Below are 21,054 nucleotides of genomic sequence, written 5' to 3'. Positions count from 1 at the left end.
TTTAATTAGCTTCATAAATGACGAAATGAGAAAAGTTTGCTTGAGACGGTCTTTTTTATGTTTACGTAAACCTCCAAGTGCACCGCTTTATAAATGTAAAAACCATGATCATTGAAAATATAAACACGTGACAAGGTAAATTTAAATTTACGTTGAGGAAATCTCATAAGACATAATCTCTCATTAGCAAAACATAGACTACAAAGGAAGCACATGATCCATTTTGGGGCTATCCAACTAGTTGGAATTATGGCTTAATGTTGGTGTACTTATATTAAATTCTTGTCCGGTAGAAGGTCCTTTTAGTCCTGCTAAAAGATTTGTCTTTTTTGGTAGAAAAAAGGATTAGAGAACTCCAAATGATTGAGTATTGGAATGATATATTAACACGTGTAAAGTCAGATTCGACCATTTTTTTGTAAAGATAAGCCATACCAAAAAAAAAAAAAAAAAAGGTAAAAATTCCTGTGTTGTTTGGATAAATTAGCCCAAACACAACAGCTATTCTTCCAAGCACTTTTAAAAAAAATCCATTTTGAAAAAATAATAATTTGAAAACAGTTAAATTTTAAAAGTTTGGCCAAATAATGAGTTATTTAGGACTAGTTTGGCCATGAGAATTTTCACTTTTTCCGAAAAAAAATTTCACTTTATTTGAAATCAGTGTTTGATCATGGAAATTTCAAATACAACGAAAACTCTGTTTTCACTTTCTTTTCACCTTTTTCACTTTGTACATTTAAACAGTCAATTCTTTGCAAAAAATTATAACCTAACATAACTCCATCTTTAACTCTAACTTCAAAATTCTAAAAAAAAAAAAAAAAATGGTTTTCATGAACAAACTGCTGCTTAGCCTCAATTGGAGAACTAGAAGTTTGGCCACACAATGAGTTATTTAGCCTTAATTGAAGCCTTCTTTTTGGTAGGGTCTAGGAATCATACAAGATTCTCCTTAAAAAAATAAGTACAATAAAACTGATTCTTGCTACCCACGTGCTTAGGCAAAAAATGAAACCCTTCACATATTAGTATTTGTCATACCGCCGCCTGAATATTCAGCTCTAAGGGGCCCTTCTTCTGGAAGCTGGAATCAGTCAGAACTCATTTCAAACACCTTTTCATTTACTTTTTCAATCTTTTCCCTTTTTCCTCACAACCCCATTTCTTGTATTTTATTACTACTGATTAAAAAAAATCCATTGAAAAAACTTTTTTTTTTCTATGTTACTTGTCAAATGCAATCTAAGAAACTCATTTTTACACAGATAAATAAGGGATAGGATTGTTCTTTTTTAACCCAATGCAAAGGACTAGGAGCTAAATCAAAGGTGGAGTCTTGAAGGATTCTTGAAAAAAAAAAAAAAATTGGGTATCTGAAAATGCTTCTTTCACAGCATTTCAAGATTCAATTTTTTAGACACCATAGTTCTCATACTGAGTATATAGCTCATGGGAAAAGCTTAAAAGTTCCAAGCTTTAAGCAACTACTCTATAAGCCCACTAAGGGCATAAATATAGATAAAAATCTATGTCTACATACATTTAGGTGTGTAAAGCACAAATCTTTAGCTGTCTCTTTAGATGCAGCTAGTGAAAGTTGCAATCTTGAACAAAAATTTGAAGTGGCTCAAGAAAGTTGCAATCTTGAAAAAAAAATTGAAGTGGCTAAAGAAAAAAGCTTTTGGGGTGCTGTAAGTTTGGTTGTTGGTACAGCTGTAGGGCCAGGAATGTTGGGATTACCTGCATTAACTGTAAAATCTGGTCCACTTCCATCAACTATATCCCTTTTATTGACTTGGGTTTATGTCATTTCCTCTATTATTCTTGTAGCTGAGCTTAGTTTTGCAGCAATGGAAGAAGATGGTGTTGATGAAGTTAGCTTCACTAGTCTTGCAACTAAGGCATTAGGCAGCAAAATTGGATCTTTTGTTGCTTTGGTTTATGCTTCACTAACTTTTGCTTTGTTGGTAGCTTGTGTTTCTGGCATTGGTTCAATAATTTCTCAGTGGTTTCCTAAAATCAATCCAATTCTTGCAAATGGGATATTTCCATCACTAGTTGGGATAGTTCTATGTTTGTTACCTTTTAAGGTTATTGATGTGACAAACAGGTGCCTATGCATTATAATGCTTTTCTCCATAACAGCATTAGTAGTAATTGGAGTATTTGTTGGGAGAATGAGTATTCTTGATTCTTTTGGATTTGCTTCTTGGAGATTTTCCTCAGTCTTGCCTGCTATTCCTGTGGCTGTACTTACAATGGGGTTCCATGTAATTACACCATTCATTTGTAAAATTGCTGGAAACACTGTACATGATGCTAGAAAAGCAATAATTCTAGGTGGGGTTATTCCTTTAGTTATGGTTGTATCATGGAATTTGATTGTTTTGGGACTTTCTGGGAACAGTGGTTCATTTGTGTCGAGTGATCCAATATCGCTCTTGCTGTCTGTTAATTCCTCTGCTCTACCAGCAGTTCAAGGTTTTGCATTTTCAGCATTGGCTACTAGCTTGATAGGATATGCTGTTAGCTTCCCGAAGCAGGTTATCGATACCTTGGATTTGATCTTTACTAATTCTAGTCCATCTAGAGTAGGCAAAGTTGGTTCAGCCAGTTTCAGGTTGAGGCAAAATCTTGGAAATGCAGGGAAAGTCTCTTATGATGCTTCAGAAGTTAGAAAGGAATATGGTTTCAAATCTTTGCAAAGCATTGTGATGCCTTTTGTACTAGCTTTGCCAGTTCTCATTGGTTCTTTCTTTCCTTCAACATTTTCAAGAGCTCTTGATTTTGCTGGGATTTACGCGAACTGCTTTCTGTTTGGCATCCTTCCCCCGGTGATGACATACATTTATCAGTACAGGAGAAAACTCAGGTATGCCAATAGTACAGTCAAACCTCTCTATCCCAACATCGTTTGTCCCGATATAGTTTGGCTGCTATACTGAAATGTTGTTATAGAGAACATATAATAGTAACATAACATGAAAGATGTTCCGCAAAAACATGGCTGTTATGGAGAGGTCTGACCGTAGTACCACTAAAAAAGAGTATGAAAAAAGAAAAATAATGCACCATACTATAGAAATTAGAAACAATTATGATTTCAACTCATTATATGTTGTCTAAGACACCGCAAAAACAATAGCATGAAATTCTACTAACATTTTATCTGGTGTTAATTTTTGACAGGTTAGGGATCCTCCCAGGAGGAGATGGTGTTCTACTACTACTTTTAACCATATCTGTTATTCTAGGCATTTGGCATTAGTCTTGTACTTCTCTGCTAGCTAGACTTGCACTATCAATACATGTAATTTTCCTAATTCTTGAAGGTTCAATGGAGAATACCAATTAAATTTAAAAGAGTTGATACAAGAAAGCTTATAGTTCTCATGCTTTTGTTGTTCTCAGAATTTTACATTGGTATCAACGCCATATGTAGCAGATGCATCTTGCTACTATATACATGGATCCCTTCAGAAAAAGAGAATGGATAAAGCAATTTATATAACTTGTATACCTATTGTTTGAACCATTGAGATGTGGGAACAAATTTCACTTTGATGTAACACAAGAAAGCAGTAAACAAGCGCTATCAGGCCTGTCTAAGGCCCCGTTTGTCCATAGATTTGAAAAAAAAATCACTTTATTTTTTTGGAATTTTGGAGTATGAGTTGTGTTTGGCCATAATTTTTGAAATTGTAGTTTTTGATGAAATGTAGTTGTAAAAAAATGAAAAGTGAATTTTTTTTGAAAAACAAGTTTTTTGAGTTTTTGGTATTCCGGAATACAACTTCAAGTTGTATTTGGAATTCTCATGGCCAAACGCTGATTCCAGAAAAAAGAAAAAAGAATTTCCGGAATAAAGTGAATAATTCTTATGGCCAAACGGGGGCTAAATCTAATACGAGAGCTTCCTCTTGTTGCAGAATTCCTTTAAATTGTTTTAGCTACTGTGGATCACCTCAAACTAAAGTGTTATATGCTTGCATTCAAAAGCATATCCATTTTCCCGGTTCAACCGTCAATGTTGTATTAATCTTTTGTAACAAGTCACTTACCACCTTTTCAAATTAACAATATGAATTAACGAGTGGTCACAAACCATGCAGATCTAACGATACGTCATTTTTATATGCAGTAGGTTTGTTACTTATGAGTGGATATTGGTTTTGTTTGGATGACCTTGAGAATGGTTATGCATATACAACAATAACAAATTCAGTGTAATCCCACAAGGGGGGTTTGAGGAGGGTAGTGTGTATGCAAACCTTATCCCTACTTTGAGAAGATAGAGAGATTGTTTCTGATAAGACCCTTAGCTCAAAGAACGATGAAAAAGATGCAGTAGCAACAAGAAGAGACAATAACAAGATAATAAGATAACCGAGGCTAAAGAGACAATAAGTAATTCACCTACACATCCTCCTATCAAAGTTCATGTCCTTCGTGAGCTAAAGTTGAGCTCTGAAAAATTAAAGTAAAAGAAAAACCATTTACCGGCAGAATCTCTCAGCTATGACCAAATTCTGACCTTCATGTTATGTATAATTGACCGTACCTTACTAGTACTTTTTTAAAGATTATTCCAAATTTCACCTGACTGAACTTAGTCAAAGGGCAAAAGGCCCAGATGTGATCCTTGTCAGACTTGATAAAATATGCAAGTACTATCGAAAGAATCACCCAATTTAATTCACAAAGCACCATTCAAACAGCAGAAAAGAGGCATCTAAGAAAGCAAAAGAGAACATATTCAAGGGCATCCAACTTTGGACAACTAAGTTTTTGCGCTAATAGTAAGTTTTTGCACTAATAGTTGCTTGAATTAGGATCAATGTGAAATAGGGGGTTTATTAACAATTCCAACAAGTCCAAAAGGAATCCATTATGATTCCACATTAGAAGTTAAGAACGGCTTTCAACTTTAACGGTGGCATACTTCAACCACAGCACAACCTACATTAATGAAGTAATTGAAGCAGAACATTCTATCTCAATTTCGCTTTTTCTTCTGAGGCCTCTGCTTTACTGGAGGAGGTGGAAAGACAGCACGGAAAGTCCATGCAGCCATTATTGCTCCTACGAAGGGACAGATCCAGTAGACGTAAAACTGCTCCCATGTGTTGTGCATGTTATTTATGTACGCCCAACCAAATGCCTGCAAATGTATAGCAGATAATCAGCTCTCTTATGAACTCGTTAAGAACTCATGCAGGCAAAAAGAAAAACAAATAAATTGCTACAGCAGTTTCTATATATATAATAGTATGTGTTCAATTAGAAAATATCACTACTCGACAAGAAATAGTCTCCATTTTGGGATACTACAAAATATTTGATACACTTTGAATTCTGAAATTCATTTGATATATAATTACCCAAAAGTTTCAGAGTTGAGCGGTGTTTGTGGTTCTAAATTTACTATGAATATGGATAGCATTCCGTTTATTTAAAAGTGTCGACAAGTTCATCTAACAGTCACCAATTATTATCGTTTTAGAGTACCAAAATCGTAGGATTACACTGGGTATGTTGTTGCTGCTGCTGCTGCTGTTGTTGTAGTACCAAAATCAGTACAATAAAGGATGTTTTTTAAGTTTGCTTGCATATAAGATTAATGTTTGAGGAAAAGAAAAACCTCATTCCTTGAGAAAGCCAATCTTTACTTAATGAAATGACCTAAAACTAGTGGTCAAGCTACATGAGTTCACATGCAAAGAGAACTATTTTAGGTTGAAGGCAAGGCACAAAGTAACCAATAAGGAAACTAACAGTTAATTAAAGTTAATGCAAATAGAGATTTACGTCGTGTGACACAGCTACCTATAAAAGGCAACAGCAAATCACTGCCCAGGTACAACCAAGAAATATGATTTTTTTAATTTTATTTTTCATTTTTTTACAAGTAAATGCCAAGAAATATGATTTGCACAGATTGACAGACGGCATAGTTCAGACTAAATGACAGATGATATGTATTGTTTGTCTAAATCCATTTTCTGTCGTTACCTTATTCCATTAGAATGAGGACAAATATGAGGGTTCAAATAGGTAATGTTCCATAAATTAAAATAGTTCAGATTGGAAGGCATATAGTCCTAATATGTTTAGTTTGGGACTACAACCAGGGAATCCATTCTTGTCAATGTAAAAGGATTTATTTTTTCATGTAACTGACCAGCTTAAGACTCTTTCATAAGACTAAGAATTACTGCAATTAAGAATAATGAGTATAATGAAAAGAGCAAGTTACATTATAGCTAAGTTAAAAGATTGCATCATAAAGACAAACTTTCTGCTCTAGTTGAAGGTTATTCAACCAAATAAGGACAGATACAACTTAAGAGGAAAGAAAGCTCCTTCATTGCTCGCACATGGTCTGCAAAAAATCAATTTCGGAGAATCTTGCATCACACTCCAACCAAACAAACCATTACTAAATCCAATGGAGTACATCTCCAAAAAATCATCCCAGTTTTTTGTCACAAAACTAAAATCAATAACAGGCAAATAAAAAACCTGGGTTAAAATGGAAAGATCACCAAAAAATGACTTGGTTTAAGTGGTCCTTTTCCGGTCAAATGAAATAGGTCCAAGCCAAGGCAAAGTTTGGGGGCAGGTTAAAGAAATTTAAGATGTGAGTGAAGATCTATCGTAACTCTGGATTCCAAGTGCAGGTATTTTAAGAGTTGGAAAGGGCCTTGCTTGAAGAATAAGTTAGCTTATATCTTATGGGTATTGAAACAATTGTTATAAATTAACAAATTCTATGCTTAGGCATATCTTGATTTTAAGTAATTGTATCTAACTTTTCCCCTTTCTATTGCAAGTCAAGCCACCATTTTGACCTCATATGGCTGGAACTAATTCAGGCTCGCTAACGTCAAAAGTAAATGCAACCATCCAATCTAGCAAGCAAGTTCGACCAAATAGGCTATAAAGACAGCCAAACACAAATGCACCAGAAAAGTTACGAATTCTCTTTATACATAAAGGTCAAACAAACACTAGTAAAAAGGCCTAGAGCAGATAAGAAGTTCAAACATTAAGCAATATAATAAGCTCCAAGATCTAAGAACAGCAAAAAGAGCTAGTACTTACATTGGCTGGATTCATAGAAGGTCCAGTGTATTTTGAACCTGCAACTACCATGGTAACAGTTGACATTGCAAGTAACCAATTCTTTAGAAGTGCATTTTTAGGACCCTTCAGGACAATGAGAAAGACCAGAAAGGTCATTCCGAAAGTCAAGATTCCCTCAGCAATGGCTCCATTGTGCAAGTCAACTTTCAAGGAAGGCCCACCTAGCATGTGCTTGTACTGCGTAGGAATAACCTCCAATATTGCTAGTGCACCAGCAACTGCGCCAGCAGCCTGTGACAGTTCAAAGACAATATATAAATATTTTCAAGCTATCAAAGACTTGGATGGACTCTTGAATTTGAAGTTTTAGCAGTCATTGTGGAGAACTCTCCAATTTTTAATGAAATACTGTAAGATGTTTTTTGATAACCAGAGAAACAGTGTAAAGCGTGCCATGAAAACTGAACTTTAGGTGCTCTACTTGGACCTTGGATTTTACAAATAATATTGTGTGTTCTAATGGAAAACCAAACACTGCTAATCTGAGCTTAGTATAAGTGATCTGATGCCTGGATAAAAGAGGAGGGAAGGGTTAGGTTAACGGGCATCTTAAAATCATTAGACATGACGAACTTTCTATATCAAACAGATTTCTCAGCACCATCTATTAGTACAAATGTACGATAGCACCCTGCCATTATAATAGTCACCCCACCATGACAAATGTAAGCAAAACCGTATAGACAGCGGGCTACACCTAGCTTAGCGTATCCTATGTCAGTTTTGACAGGAGTTATTTTTGCTGATATTCTCCTCTCTTCAAAAAGGAAGCTTTCACTCTATAAGGTCTGGCAAGTTATTGGGGATAACCAGAATGTAGTAGTCCGAGGCAAATTTGCATATTCCTTATTTGCCTATCTGTCGAAAAAATGGACTCAACCTCTAAACACTTGCCAAAAAGAAGGATTCAACCTCTGTTAGAAAAGAGAGAAGCATGTCTTTTACAGCTTCATATAGACAAATCCACCTAGTTTCGGACTTCGGGAGCGGTTGATTTTTCAGAAAATTAAAACTCTACTTCCATTATTACTCAAAAATTCAAGCAAAATAAACAACAGCTACGCCTCAATCATATCTGTGGTCTTTAATTTTTTCCCCTGCTACGCTCGGCATAAGTTCTGTAATATTTTTATCTTAGGAAACTGAACTTTTGCTTCGCTCAGCATAAATTCAGTAGGAATTAAGTTCGCTCGGCATAAGTCAGGCTTTTATGGAATTTGATGTGGAGTTTCAAAGTGTTGTTGGGTCCAGCATTACTTGGGTGATATAATCTAAACTATGCCGAGTAAAATCTATACTTATACCGAGCGAAAATTGCTGAAGGGCAAAAATTAAAGACCTACGTAGCAACTGGACCCAGAAAAGGCTTCAAAAAAATTCAGTTTAAAAGTGGAAACCACAAATCATTGAAAAGGATGAAACAAAAACAAGATCCTGAGCAGCAAATCGGGTATATGAATCCTCACTAAACATGTTTCTCCATTTAAGCTTTAACTCAAAATTCAAGCAAAATCAACCATATAAATACATCACAACTGGACCCACAAAAGATTCACTTAAAAAAGGCAGAAACTTTAAAAAACAAAAACAAGAACCTGAGCAGCAAATCGGGTATATGAATCCTCACTAAACATGTTTCTCCATTTAAGCTCTAACTCAAAATTCAATCAAAATCAACCATATAAACACATAACAACTGGACCCACAAAAGATTCACTTAAAAAAACAGAAACTTTGAAACAAAAACAAGAACCTGAGCAGGAAATAAACAACAGCGTCCCAAACAAACAAGTTGGGTCGGCTATATGAATCCTCAGTAGCTATATGAATCCACACTAACCATGTTTTTCCATTTAAGCTCAACTCAAAATTCAATCAAAATAATTCATATAAATACATAACAACTGGACCCATTAAAGGATCATAAAAATCACTTAAAAAGGCAGAAACTTTGAAACAAAAACAAGAACCTGAGCAGGAAATAAACAACAACATCCCAAACAAACAAGTTGGGGTCGGCTATATGAATCTCAGTAGCTATATGAATCCTCATTGACCATGTTTTTCCATTTAAGCTCAACAAAATCAACTAGGGGAGCTTAACGGCAGGTTCAGTTCGGTTTTGTGAATTAAAGGTTCGGTTTATCGGTGTTCGGTTTGCAAGTAGGCTAAACCAAAATCAAACCTATAAGATATTTGTTATCGGTTTTTGGTCCTTAATGGTTTGGTTTTCGGTTTAACCATTAAGAAAATGCTCCGCTTTTTTTTTTTTTTTTTGCTTTCTCTTGTTTTCATTTGTTCATATATACACTGCTTTCGTGCATAAAGTCTACACAAATTACAAGACAAAAACTATAAAATGCAACGTAGCAATCTTTCAAAAACAAAACAAGGCCAATCCACAATTCATTTGTTCATAAACAAGGTCAATTTCTTCATAAAGAAAGCACCAACAACAAGACCAAAAATATAAAATGCAAAACAAAAACTATAAAATGCAAAAATAAGCAGTAAGCAGCAGACCGATAGGCATCGCAAGGCATAAGCCCTAGTTTCGTATGTGCATTGAGAGAATAAGCATGCTTGCGATAAGTAATTTAGAAATAGATTTGTATTTAAATTCGGGATAAAAAGGTAATTTTAATATAAGCTTATTGGGTTATCGATTTAACTATTAACTAGTCCCTAAAATCGGAAACCAAACCGTTAACCCAATAAAATATTTTGCAAAACCTTTTACAAACCATTAACCCAATAACCCGATATTGATAACAATAACATTTTTATTGGTTCGGTTTATCGGTTAAACTGGTTTTTGCACACCCCTAAAATCAACCATATAAATAGATAACAACTAGACCCCTAAAAGGATTCATAAAATTCACTTTAAAAACAGAAACTTTGAAACAAAATCAAGAACCTGAGCAGGAAAACGGGTGGCAACAGAGAAGAGAGAATCTTTTCCAACACCAGCAGCATAAAAAGCTGCAGTACCAGCAGGATTAAAAGCAGCACCACCCAAAGCATCACCAATTATACCAAACACAAAAAACAACACAAAAAGAAGCACAGTTGTAATAAACAATGAAGCCATTCCTTGTGCAATCCCAAAAGCAGAAGCAATAAGGAAAGTGCAAACCCCAAGGGTTGATGAACAAAATACCCACATCAATGTTAACACAAAATCACCCAAAGCTGCTTTTACAGCACCCATTTTTTTTCAAGATTGAAAATACAACAATCTTTGGAACTTTTGTGAATTTTTATATTAAACAGAAAAAGAAGGCTATGGTGATGATCAACCTAATATTTATTGAAAGAGAAATAGAGATTGATTAGAAGTATATTTGGGATTGTTAATGGCTTAATTTGCCACCAGTTATCTTGTTGGAGTAGAAGAATATGGATTATTATTAATTTATTTATTTTATATTCTTATTCTATTTTGGGATTGGATGGTTTTAGTTGTTTAATATTATTTGAATTCTATTTTGTTTGGTAGTAATGTTTCATTATATTCCTTGACTTGACGGCATGAACCATCTTATCATCTTGGATTCTTGGTGGGACTTTTTCTATAATTGGCTTAGTACCATTTTGTAGTCATATTCTATTTACACACTTATTCTTCATGAGAAACTTTTTACATATCTAACTGTTTTCAAATATATTTAAAACACAGCACTTTATTCACGTGACCAATCTGTATATTTTACGAACAAAATAAACACACGAAGAGCTAAAAGAAAAGTTGTATTTGCACTTTATTTGAACGGTTCAAATTTAACAAATTGATTTCACGGTCTTAATCATTTTCGTTTTCTCAAGTTTTTTTCGGTCTCTTTATACCCAAAAAAAAAAAAAAAAATGGGGAAGAGAACCTCAACCTCCATATTTTGAAAAGAAACTTTAGCAAAGAAGGTCCACTTCACCCCACTAAAAATTTATAGGTGGCAATAACAACAATATCATACAAATTGAAATTTCATAAGTAGGGTCTAGGAGGGTAATGTGTACGAAGATTATGTCACTATCTTGTGAAGGCAGAGAGGTTGTTTCTGATAGATGCTCGACTCAAGAAAATGAATTCAAAGCAGTGTTGGAAAAAAGAAGATACTAAAGTGAATAAGCCATGACAAATAATAACGAAAGCAAGACATAGCACTCTCAAAGAAAGAAATAGGAGTAATAGCTAAATAATACGATAACCGAAGTACAAAAAATAACAAAAAGTGACAGAAAATCATAGAACAAGAAACTACGAGAATTATACTACTACTTTTTATTAGGTTTGTATAGAGAAAACCAACAAACCGCACCAAACCGACAACCCGAGAAAAAAATCCGACTAGCGGTTTGGTACTGAAAATCAAAATCCGATTATAATTGGTTTGGTTTGGTTTTAACTAAAAAAAGTCCAAACCAACCTAACTTTACACGTATACACTTTTAAAAATTATTTTATACATAAAAATATGTATATGTAATGTAATTTGTAAATATTTTTTTAATTTTTTAATAGTTTGTGTCTTTTCACATATTATTTCGAGCTTAGACTTTGAATTTTGAATGGTACAATAAGTTTTATAGCTTATAGATGTTAGTAACTCAAATAAAGTTCTTAAAATCAAAACCAAATCCATACTACTGCAAACAAAAGAAATTCAATTCTAACACTAGGAATAACAATAATGTTCGATTTTATTTCTTAGTTTTGCATTGGTTTAGACAGTGTAAAATACATAATTTAATTTAATTTTTCTTAATATTTAGTCATAATTAATACTTATTAGCCGTAGTTATTTTAGCATGACTTAGTAACTTTAGATTTTGATCATTTTAAATATGACTTAGCGATTTGATTTTGTTTTTTAAAATATTTTAGTACAATGTCATTATTCATCTCATATTTTGTGTTATTTTCTTAAGAAAAGCCTTAATTAGATAGTTGTATCTTACTAGAACTAAAAAAATATTTGAAGCACACGTTATATGTTTTGTATAAAGACTTTACCCGAAAAAACCCGAAAAATCAGAGAAAACCATAAATTGAAAACCCCGACTTTTATTGGTTTGGTTTGGTTTGTAAATTTAAAAACCCAATATAATTGATTTGATTTGGTATTTGAAAAACCCGAACCAATCCGATCCATGTACGCTCCTACTTCTGATATATAAAAATAGAAGTAGATACGATGCTTCAAACTACCGCCAAACCTATCCCACAGAAAGATAAGAAAACTCTCAACTATCTTCTAACCATCTACCCCAATCCGCAACCTCCATATCCCCTACTCAGTAAGCTGAAGAAAGAAAATTTGTACTCCCTCCGTTCACTTTTACTTGTCCGATATTTCCTTTATAAATTTTCATTTTTACTTGTCAATTTTTACATATCAAGATAAGACAAAAAAAAAATCTTGTTTTACCCTCAGCATTTATTACTCATTTCAAATCATTTTTCCAACTCTATTACAATTATAGACCATTTAATAGGGATATTATGGTAAAATACCTATCTTAAACATTGTTTTTTAAACAGCGTGAAAAGTTAAAACATGACAAGTAAAAGTGAACGGAGGGAGTAGGTGAAAATTCCAAAAAGAAACTAAAAACTCCATTAAAGACCTTTCTAAGCTTGGGCAGAGCAAAGAGCATTCCACAAAAACATATCTAAAAGATTTTTGTATCGGGTTTTGACCCCTAATTTCCAAAAATTCACATTATCTCAGTGACCATTAAGCTCGACATTGCTCGGGAAATTAAGAGGGTGTTTGAACACAAAAAATGTGAAATTTGAAAAGAAAAAAAAAAGTTGAAAAATGATATTTGAAAATTGGAATTGTGTTTGGATATGAATACAACTTGAAAAAAATGTTTAAATTTTTGTGAGTGATTCGGAGTGAAAAATGTAAAAATAAATATTTAAAGTTTTTCAAATTCCGGAATAGAACTTCAATTGTAACGATTCTATGCCCAAATATGATTCCAAAATACTAAGGACCTGTTTGGCCATGAAAATGTTTCACTTTTTTCCGGAAATACCTTTTACTTTATTTGAAAATCCGCGTTTAGCCATGAAAATTCAAAATATAACTTAAGGTTATATTTATAATTTGAAAAACACCTAAAACCCTGTCTTCACCTTTTTTTTTTTTTTTTTACTTTTTCCCTCTCAATACATTCAAAGAACCAAATATTCCTTGCAAACACTATTTCATCTTTAACTCCAACTTCAAAATTCCAAATAAAGTAATTTTTTTTTTGTAAGTGAAAATTATCCATGGCCAAACAGGCCCTTAAAACTCTAATTTCATTATTACTGAAAACTCAAATACCTGAGCAGGAAATCGAGTGGCAACAGAGAATAGCGTATCCTTTCCAACACCAGCAGCATAAAAGGCGGCCGTACCAGCTGGATTAAAAGCAGCACCACCCAAAGCATCAGCAATAATCCCAAACATTAAGAACAACACGAAAACAAGCACAGTAGTAACAAACAAAGAAGCAATCCCTTGAGCAATTCCAAAAGTTGATGAAATTAAGTAAGTGAAAACCCCAATTGTTGAAGTACAAAATATAACAATAAATGTCATAGTAAAATCAGCTATTGATGCTTTTACAACACCCATTGTATGTGTTAGTTACTCAAATGATGAACTTGGTATTCAACTATAGAGTATATATTAGAGAAATGGAGATTGTTAGAATTTAGAAGTAAATTTGGTAGGAAATTGGGATTGTTATGGTTGTTTAGTAAGTAATTTTAGCACACTTAAACACCATTTTGGCTGAATTGTGTTTACTTTTATAATGATTTGTCCCCTCGATAGAATCTCCCTGTAATACTCCTTACCTCGTGTTTGGTATCTTTACGGGACCCAATTACACGTCGAAAAATTCACAGTACTCAGTAGGTAGGAGTTTGCCCGTGCGAATTCATATGATGATTTCAAATTATAAGATGAAATCAGCGTTTGAATATACGATTCATGAGATGAAATTCTAAATCATTCAAAATGCATGAATTGAGATTTCAAATCATGATTTCAAAAAAATTTAAATATAAATCTTGAACCATAAGTTTATATTTTATAAAAAACTTATAAGTTGGTAGATATTTTTAACAATTACTCTCACCAATCATTTACTAATCTCATTAACGTCTGTCACCCATTATTTATATTGGTACCATGTGAGAGAATTCAATTAAAGAGTAGTTACATTACAATTCATGTTAAATTTTCATTTTTATTGAACTAAAGTTTGATCAATTGATGTTGTATTTTTAGAAAGGTCTTTTAGTAGCGTATTAATTTTGTTATGAACTATAGTTTGCTCATTTGGTAAGATTGTAACAGATTTTTTTTTTTTTTATAGTTTTCACAACTTATAGCGTTTTTATGTCTATAAAAAAACACAACTTAAGAAATTCAAATTACATGTCCAAACATGATTTCATCTCATGTTTCGTCTCATGATTTCAAATCATGTCCAAACGGCTCCTGGGAGTAACGCGTTCCCTAACAAAAGGTAATCGACTTCAAATTCAGGAGACTGATCCAAAATCTCTTATTCCCTCAAAGAATGTCCATTTAGCCATTTGCGCACTCCTTAAAGAAAATGCTAACTCCTAGATAAAAATAGATAATTTAACTAAAATGTCATTAATTAAATAGATATTGACATTTAACCACTTAACACTTTATAAGAATAAATCTGAAAAAATAAAATTAATTATTTCTTGATTTAATAAGCGAACACTCTTTTTGAACCAGACTAGAAAAAAAAAGGTTAAGTGGACACTCATTTTGATTCAGAGTGAGCACTAAGGATGAAATATATATCATTCCACCATAGTTCTCATCATGTATTGATTGTGGTATATCAATATTATACATGTCTGGAAGGAGAAAATGAAGATATAGATTTCTTGGTAAATAAAGATATAATTATGAAGAATTATTGGTTTGAAAGATGCACTCAATGAAATGAAGCCTACAAATATGAAGAAACTAGTGTATTAGCCCGCGCTTCGCGCAGTCATAAACCACGAAAAGTGAAAAATTGTTTAGCTGGAAATCATAATAATATTAATACATAATCAGACCTTGTTAAGAAAGTCACATGGTGCATCTGTATATACAAAATTCAGACCCGGAACAACTAAAATTTTAAAATCATGAATAATTCTGCAGCACCTCGGGTAAATATTGTGATTATTAAGAAATAGTAATAGACGATCTTAAAGAAACAATACTACTCCAAATATGAGATGAAAGAAATAACCTTCATAGAGATTACAGCCAAGGACTCAGGTTGGAGTACTTGCTCGAAAGGCAAACTCAACGGCAGAGGAATTATAGGTGATACTTTGTCATTGGATAAAGATTTAGTCGTCGTTAGAGTAAGTAGTTATGCTCTTGGTATATAACCAAAAGAAACATTTCTTTGCCTTCCAATATTAGTTTTCTAACCAAAGTTTCAATTCAGAAAATACTTTAGACGTGACAAATAACATGCAGAAGATGTTTAAAGGATAAAGAACATCACCTTGAAAGATTAGAATGCAATACCATATCTGCTAGATTTTGAGGAAACTCTTGAGAGAAATTTATTCTTTAAAATTTTGTAGTAGATTTTCAAGTTCTTTTAAATTGTAAGAATTAGAGTTTGTTCATCATCACAAATCCTCCATAAGGATCAACATATTCCTGTGCATCACTCTTAATTATTACCATTAACGATGTTACATTTTTGTAATTTCGGCACCTTATTGAATACAACTTATCGGCAATTGCGTGACAGTGATGTTTCAATCATGCAGTAATGTAATCCTCAATAAATATAAAAAGGGGGACTAATTTTACAAAATATTATTGGATGTACTGTATAAACTTCTTACCTCTATCAAGGGATTTGGTTGGATTCTTCTTACCCAAAAAATTGAATCTTGTTTCTTCTGCCCCTCTTCTCAAGTTTGTGACGTCCTTCATCACCTGGTAACCAATAATAAATATTACTGCAGTACACAAAGACTCACATCTTCATACTTTACTTCCAAGCAAGACAACACGAGCACCAAGGATGTGGCCCGAATCTAGAGTTGCTTGTCGTTCCAACCCAGTTGCAACGATGCAGTTCACGGAGCGCCATGAGAACTAATAATTACTAAACATGAAATTATGGTTTGTCAAGGCCTTATGTGAAAGTAAGGGTCCCTAACATCTTAATACAACACCATTTGTTAACGTTCTTAATCATTCAACCCAAGGTCCATTGAACGGATGTGACAGTCCATGTCAAAGTTCATAATGTAATGCACGTTCCAGGGAAGACTGGTTTTAACCTTTAAATACAAAGATTATTATAAGAAAGTATATTGATTAGTATTATTATCATTAGTTAGAGTTTTTCCTGATGTATTAATTCATATCTTGATGGTTAAGATGTCCTTATAACCACTCATAATATACTAAATTTTATAACAACATCCTGTCCTTTAACTTGGAGTAGAAAATGAAGTCCTCAATACAACACTATTATTCAGCACACAAATAAACTTACCTTATAATAACCATACCCTTGCGAATAGTGCCGCTCTTTCGACTCCGCAATTGTCAAGTTTGGTTTCCAGTTTTCCATTTGTGCTTCACAAAGAGCGACTTCATTTTCAAAGTATGAAAGTGTTCTGCTAACACACAACATACTAAAACTATATCGGAGTAGTAAAATTGAATTCAAAATAAAATGAAATAAAGAAGTAGAAGACATATACAATGTAGATGTACTCAACTTGAAAGTACAATTGCAACTTTCACTTCTTATAAGACAGTAGTGCCAATTAGTGTTTAATACTCACAAACCAAAATCTACTTCCTTGACTCCTTCAAACAATACCGCCTTCAAACTGTCTTTGTTATTTACTTCTTTGACTACTCCAAACATTACTGCCTTCAAACTGTCTTAGTTATTTACTTCCTTGACTTCATACAATTCCGCCTTGTAATTCCTTAAACATTAGAAAATACACTAAAATAGAAAAAAATAAGAAAGTAAAAAACTGAAAACTCAACCGTTTGTGAACCAATGTTGAAGCGTTTGGTTGTTGGAAGACTTTCAGTGGACTGGAAAATGCCATATTTCGACTTCGTTGGTGACTTGATGGCATTATCAGTGCCGGAAACCGATGTTATTGATACTCATTGATCTTGATCTCATCACCATCCTGTAAAATACTCAATTTTAATGTCAGTAAGTTCGTTAATATTGTCATGATGAATATTGATTTTTAATTCTTCCTTCTCTGATTATCCGCTTCTCTTACCCTTGCTCAACTTGAAGGAATACAAGTAGCCACAATGAAAAGGGTAGCAGTATTTAAGAGGTTTTGGTACGGTGTTCATTAGTTTTTCCTAATGTAAAATGGATAAGGAAAGATGATTTTAAGGGAAAACGAATTGAAAGAACCCTTTCAGGGGAAAGCACTAATAAAAGAAACGTTTTGAGTATTAGTTATAATAAAATAAATAAAAAGAGAGGAAATAGATAAATAGGAATCCGGATCATTGAAGCATGCCACGTATGCGGGGCTATGTCCTGCCTTTATATATAGATATAGATAATATAACAATGAGTTCTCTATAAGCAGAAGAAATAAAACTTTACCGAAAGATAAAAATGTAATACAGTCTAAACTCCATATCGCTAAACTATAATCAATATTGATAGTCACTGAAGCTTAATTTTTTTCGGCATATTACAAGAACAGCAGTCATTGAGTTATTATAGGAGGAGGTTCTGTTTTTCAATGAATAGCCTTCTGTAATAAACAAATTTACCTAATATATTTATGGGTTTATGATTCGGCTTAGCGGTGAGCTTCTGTTTATAACCTATTGATAGTTGAATTAATTTATATTGATCACTGTGAAATTTGTGTGGATCCAATTCCACACTGCGGATGTACCAACAGATCTTGTCGGGCATTTTTTGCGAACACTTCATACGAGTCACAATAAGCATGTCGTGTTGGTCTGTTTTTTACTCAGAACAAAACTTGGTAAGTACCTGTTATCCAACTCTGCAGTAACGTTGGTACTTGACAGCGATGGAGTGAACAAAGACGACTGAAATAAAAATCGAAAGCGCAAGTAAATGTAGCAAAAAAATGAAGATGACAATGGGAGAAGAACGTAAATATTAGCAGGAAAGCATAAAGAAATTGAATAAACGTGAGGCAAGGGAACAATAGATTTTAAAATGTGAGAAGGATCAATACATACATAGAGAGAGGGTTGGGGGGGGGGGGGGGGGGGGTTCTTCTGTTTTTTTTTTTTGTTTTTTTTTTTTGTTACTCTGCATCACCTGCAACATTGTTGGTTTTCCGACTTAGAATTCGAGTCATTTCCGCAAGCTGCGGGGGATGTCTCTCTGTTAGGGGATTTCTGCGAACACTTCATGGGTGTCAAAAATAAGCATGTCGTTTTGGTCTTTTTCTTTTCTCGGAATGAATTTGTAAGTAGTTTGTTATCCAGTTCTGCAGTAATGTTGGTAACAGCGATGGAGGGAATAAAAGACGAGCTGATGTAAAAATCCAAAGCGGAAGTAAGTGTAACATGGTAAATGAAGATGGCAGTGAGGGTAGAAAGTAGATATTATTAGCAAGGGAAATTCAAGAAATTGATCAAACTGTGATGGAAGAGAACATTAGATTGTAAAAGAAGAGAAGAAACGATACATACACAGAGAGAGCGAGGTGAATAGAGCGACTAAAGAATAACTAATGGTAAGAAGCAGTTGATATTTTTAAGCGGTGTCATTTCCGTATGAAATGCCGAAGGGTTTTCTTTAATTTTTTTCTTTGTGAAAAGCTAGGGTAAAAATCCAAAACTTTGTAAAAAAAAAAAATACAATCCCTGCATTTGTGTTGCGCCACATCAGCAGGCCTTTGTCCTGCTTTTATATATATATATATATATGATTTTGTAACTAATGAAACATTTTTGAAAATTTTAATTTTTTTCAGCATACCAAAAAAGAGTTGTATTGTTATAAAAGAGGAGGATATACATATCACGCTATTCGTGCTATTGTAAAAGATGGTAAATATTTGGGAAGTCAACAAGATTAATACTATTAAATATATCTGAAAGGAGATAAATTAGGGTCATTCAAGGAAATAGAGTTTTTTCTTCTGACAAATTTGAGCCAGGCCTACAAATAATTTAAACTTTTACTTATTTGTTTTCAGTATACAAAAACAAAAGATACAAATATTATTTTATATATTTAAAATTAAATATTTAAATTTCTTGTATAAAAGATCTGCTTGACAATTCATTATATGGTTTCTATTTTATGGGGTTTATGTATTATTCCTTTTTTATTATTTCGATAAGTTCTATGGTTCTAGTCTGTTTTTTATGACCAGAAAATACAGTCTATTATATTTGCAAATTGTTTAAAATTTTAAATGCATCCCATGTGCAATATGCCTTTATAAAATAGCACCTATCCATTTGGTTTTTCATTCTTCTCCATTTCTCGGCGCCGAAATGTTTAAATATTAGTAATGACAAAAACGTGGCTAGTAATGAAATTATGAATATAGCTTATTAATAAAAATACAGAATTAGCTTATAGCTTATGTGTTTACGTAAATCCAGTAGCTTCTGATCGTTGTATAGTATATATGTTAAAAAATTCATTAAATATTTATTGATTTTGATTATAAAATTTGTTATTAGTGTATATTAATTTGAGATGGTTGTAAAATCTCGTAAACTTTAAATTTTGAATTTGCCTCAAATTGAAAGACTAACTAATTTTATAAATTAAATAACATTTAAAATAAATGGAATTAGAACGTGATGAGATGACTTAATATATTGTATATTAATTTATGTGTACGTCAACTTGTCATTTTTGGCCACGGAGCAATTATTAGAGGGTCGTGCAAGAACACGTCACAGCCAAAGGATGACCAAATAATGTCGAATAGCTAAACAAACTTTGGCTAAATATCTATTGTTGAAAATAACCTTCGGTAATGCAAATAACAAAAAAATTATTCCCTCTCATATTCAATTCTCATTTAAAGGCTGATTTGATGTTTATTTGAATAGCCATGTTAATGGCTCATTAAGTTCTTTTTAATGGTTGAGTTAATGACTCATTAATCTTCTTTGACCTCTTCATATTTCGGACCTATATTAATTAGCCTTCTTGGTGAATTACGAGACAGAAAAATCATCTCTTCTTTTTTTTTAAAGTTCTTCTTTTTCTTTCAATTTCTGAGCAATTCAGTTTGTGCAAAACTCTAAACTTTCAGTCACTAGTGCAAGTGTTTGGAAATGTTGTGAAACCTTGGAGAGTGACCGGGCTAAATGATCTGCACTGTAGTCGGTCAGAATTCGCTTTCAAGGCAGTGGCTTGCCACGACGCAGCGGTGATCCGATTAGTTGATTCTATGCTTCTGTTCCTTTTACTGACTAATATTTCCATATATCTCATAGTTTGTTTAATACTTTAATGATCGGCCTCTTCTTATAGAATCTTCGGAGTATCACCCACAGGTTTGTTCCGTCTTCCATATCTGCCAACAAATTAAATGAAGTGTAAGACAGAACAAGTTGAATTGAGGTTGCAGAATGAATTCATCAAAATATGATCTTTGACTAGTTGGTGTTTACTCTTATGGAGAGAGTACTTGTCGAACCGAGAGTAAAATGTTCTCGTTAGTATAAGGTCGTCGTATCATGAAAAGTGATGAAAATTGACTTCTTGAATTTCCTTTTCATCTCACCATAGAGCTCAGAAAAAGGAAGAGATGAGAGAGCATGCAGCGTGTGAACTGACTGAGAGGGGACCTTTTATTTATTCTTTTATTGCAGTACCTCGATG

General features: G+C 33.2%; 2 protein-coding genes across 3 annotated transcripts; one reads left to right on the top strand and one right to left on the bottom strand.

The window, feature by feature from the left end:
- The first annotated feature begins 87 nt into the window (after positions 1-87).
- Positions 88-3,341, top strand: LOC132605517 (uncharacterized). Its single transcript, XM_060318648.1, has 2 exons — positions 88-2,875; positions 3,193-3,341. The coding sequence occupies exons 1-2, from the start codon at positions 1,383-1,385 to the stop codon at positions 3,269-3,271; spliced, it is 1,572 nt and encodes a 523-aa protein (XP_060174631.1). The 5' UTR covers positions 88-1,382; the 3' UTR covers positions 3,272-3,341.
- A 1,313-nt stretch (positions 3,342-4,654) lies between these two features.
- On the bottom strand, positions 4,655-13,940 carry LOC132607554 (aquaporin SIP1-2-like). 2 transcript variants are annotated; one of them, XM_060321572.1, is made up of 3 exons: positions 13,488-13,940; positions 7,108-7,380; positions 4,655-5,164 (listed from the first exon to the last, which is right to left on the bottom strand). In XM_060321572.1, exons 1-3 carry the CDS (start codon positions 13,779-13,781, stop codon positions 5,000-5,002), a joined length of 732 nt encoding a protein of 243 aa, XP_060177555.1. In that variant the 5' UTR covers positions 13,782-13,940; the 3' UTR covers positions 4,655-4,999. The 2 variants fall into 2 exon arrangements, with proteins under 2 accessions (XP_060177555.1, XP_060177554.1); XM_060321571.1 differs by lacking the exon at positions 13,488-13,940 and adding an exon at positions 10,070-10,554.
- Positions 13,941-21,054: the final 7,114 nt, after the last annotated feature.

This window comes from Lycium barbarum, chromosome 8 (assembly GCF_019175385.1).
Source record: "Lycium barbarum isolate Lr01 chromosome 8, ASM1917538v2, whole genome shotgun sequence".
Taxonomy (NCBI): domain Eukaryota; kingdom Viridiplantae; phylum Streptophyta; class Magnoliopsida; order Solanales; family Solanaceae; genus Lycium; species Lycium barbarum.
This window is presented reverse-complemented; position numbering and strand designations above follow the sequence as displayed.

Excerpts from the sequence above, each read along its gene's own strand:
- LOC132605517 (XM_060318648.1), top strand. The coding sequence starts at position 1,383 with ATGCTTCTTTCACAGCATTTCAAGATTCAATTTTTTAGACACCATAGT. Across the intron at positions 2,876-3,192 it reads CAGTACAGGAGAAAACTCAG|GTTAGGGATCCTCCCAGGAG; the intron begins GTATGCCAATAG and ends AATTTTTGACAG.
- LOC132607554 (XM_060321572.1), bottom strand. The coding sequence starts at position 13,781 with ATGGGTGTTGTAAAAGCATCAATAGCTGATTTTACTATGACATTTATT. Across the intron at positions 7,381-13,487 it reads CCACTCGATTTCCTGCTCAG|GCTGCTGGCGCAGTTGCTGG; the intron begins GTATTTGAGTTT and ends GAACTGTCACAG. Across the intron at positions 5,165-7,107 it reads CTTCTATGAATCCAGCCAAT|GCATTTGGTTGGGCGTACAT; the intron begins GTAAGTACTAGC and ends ATACATTTGCAG.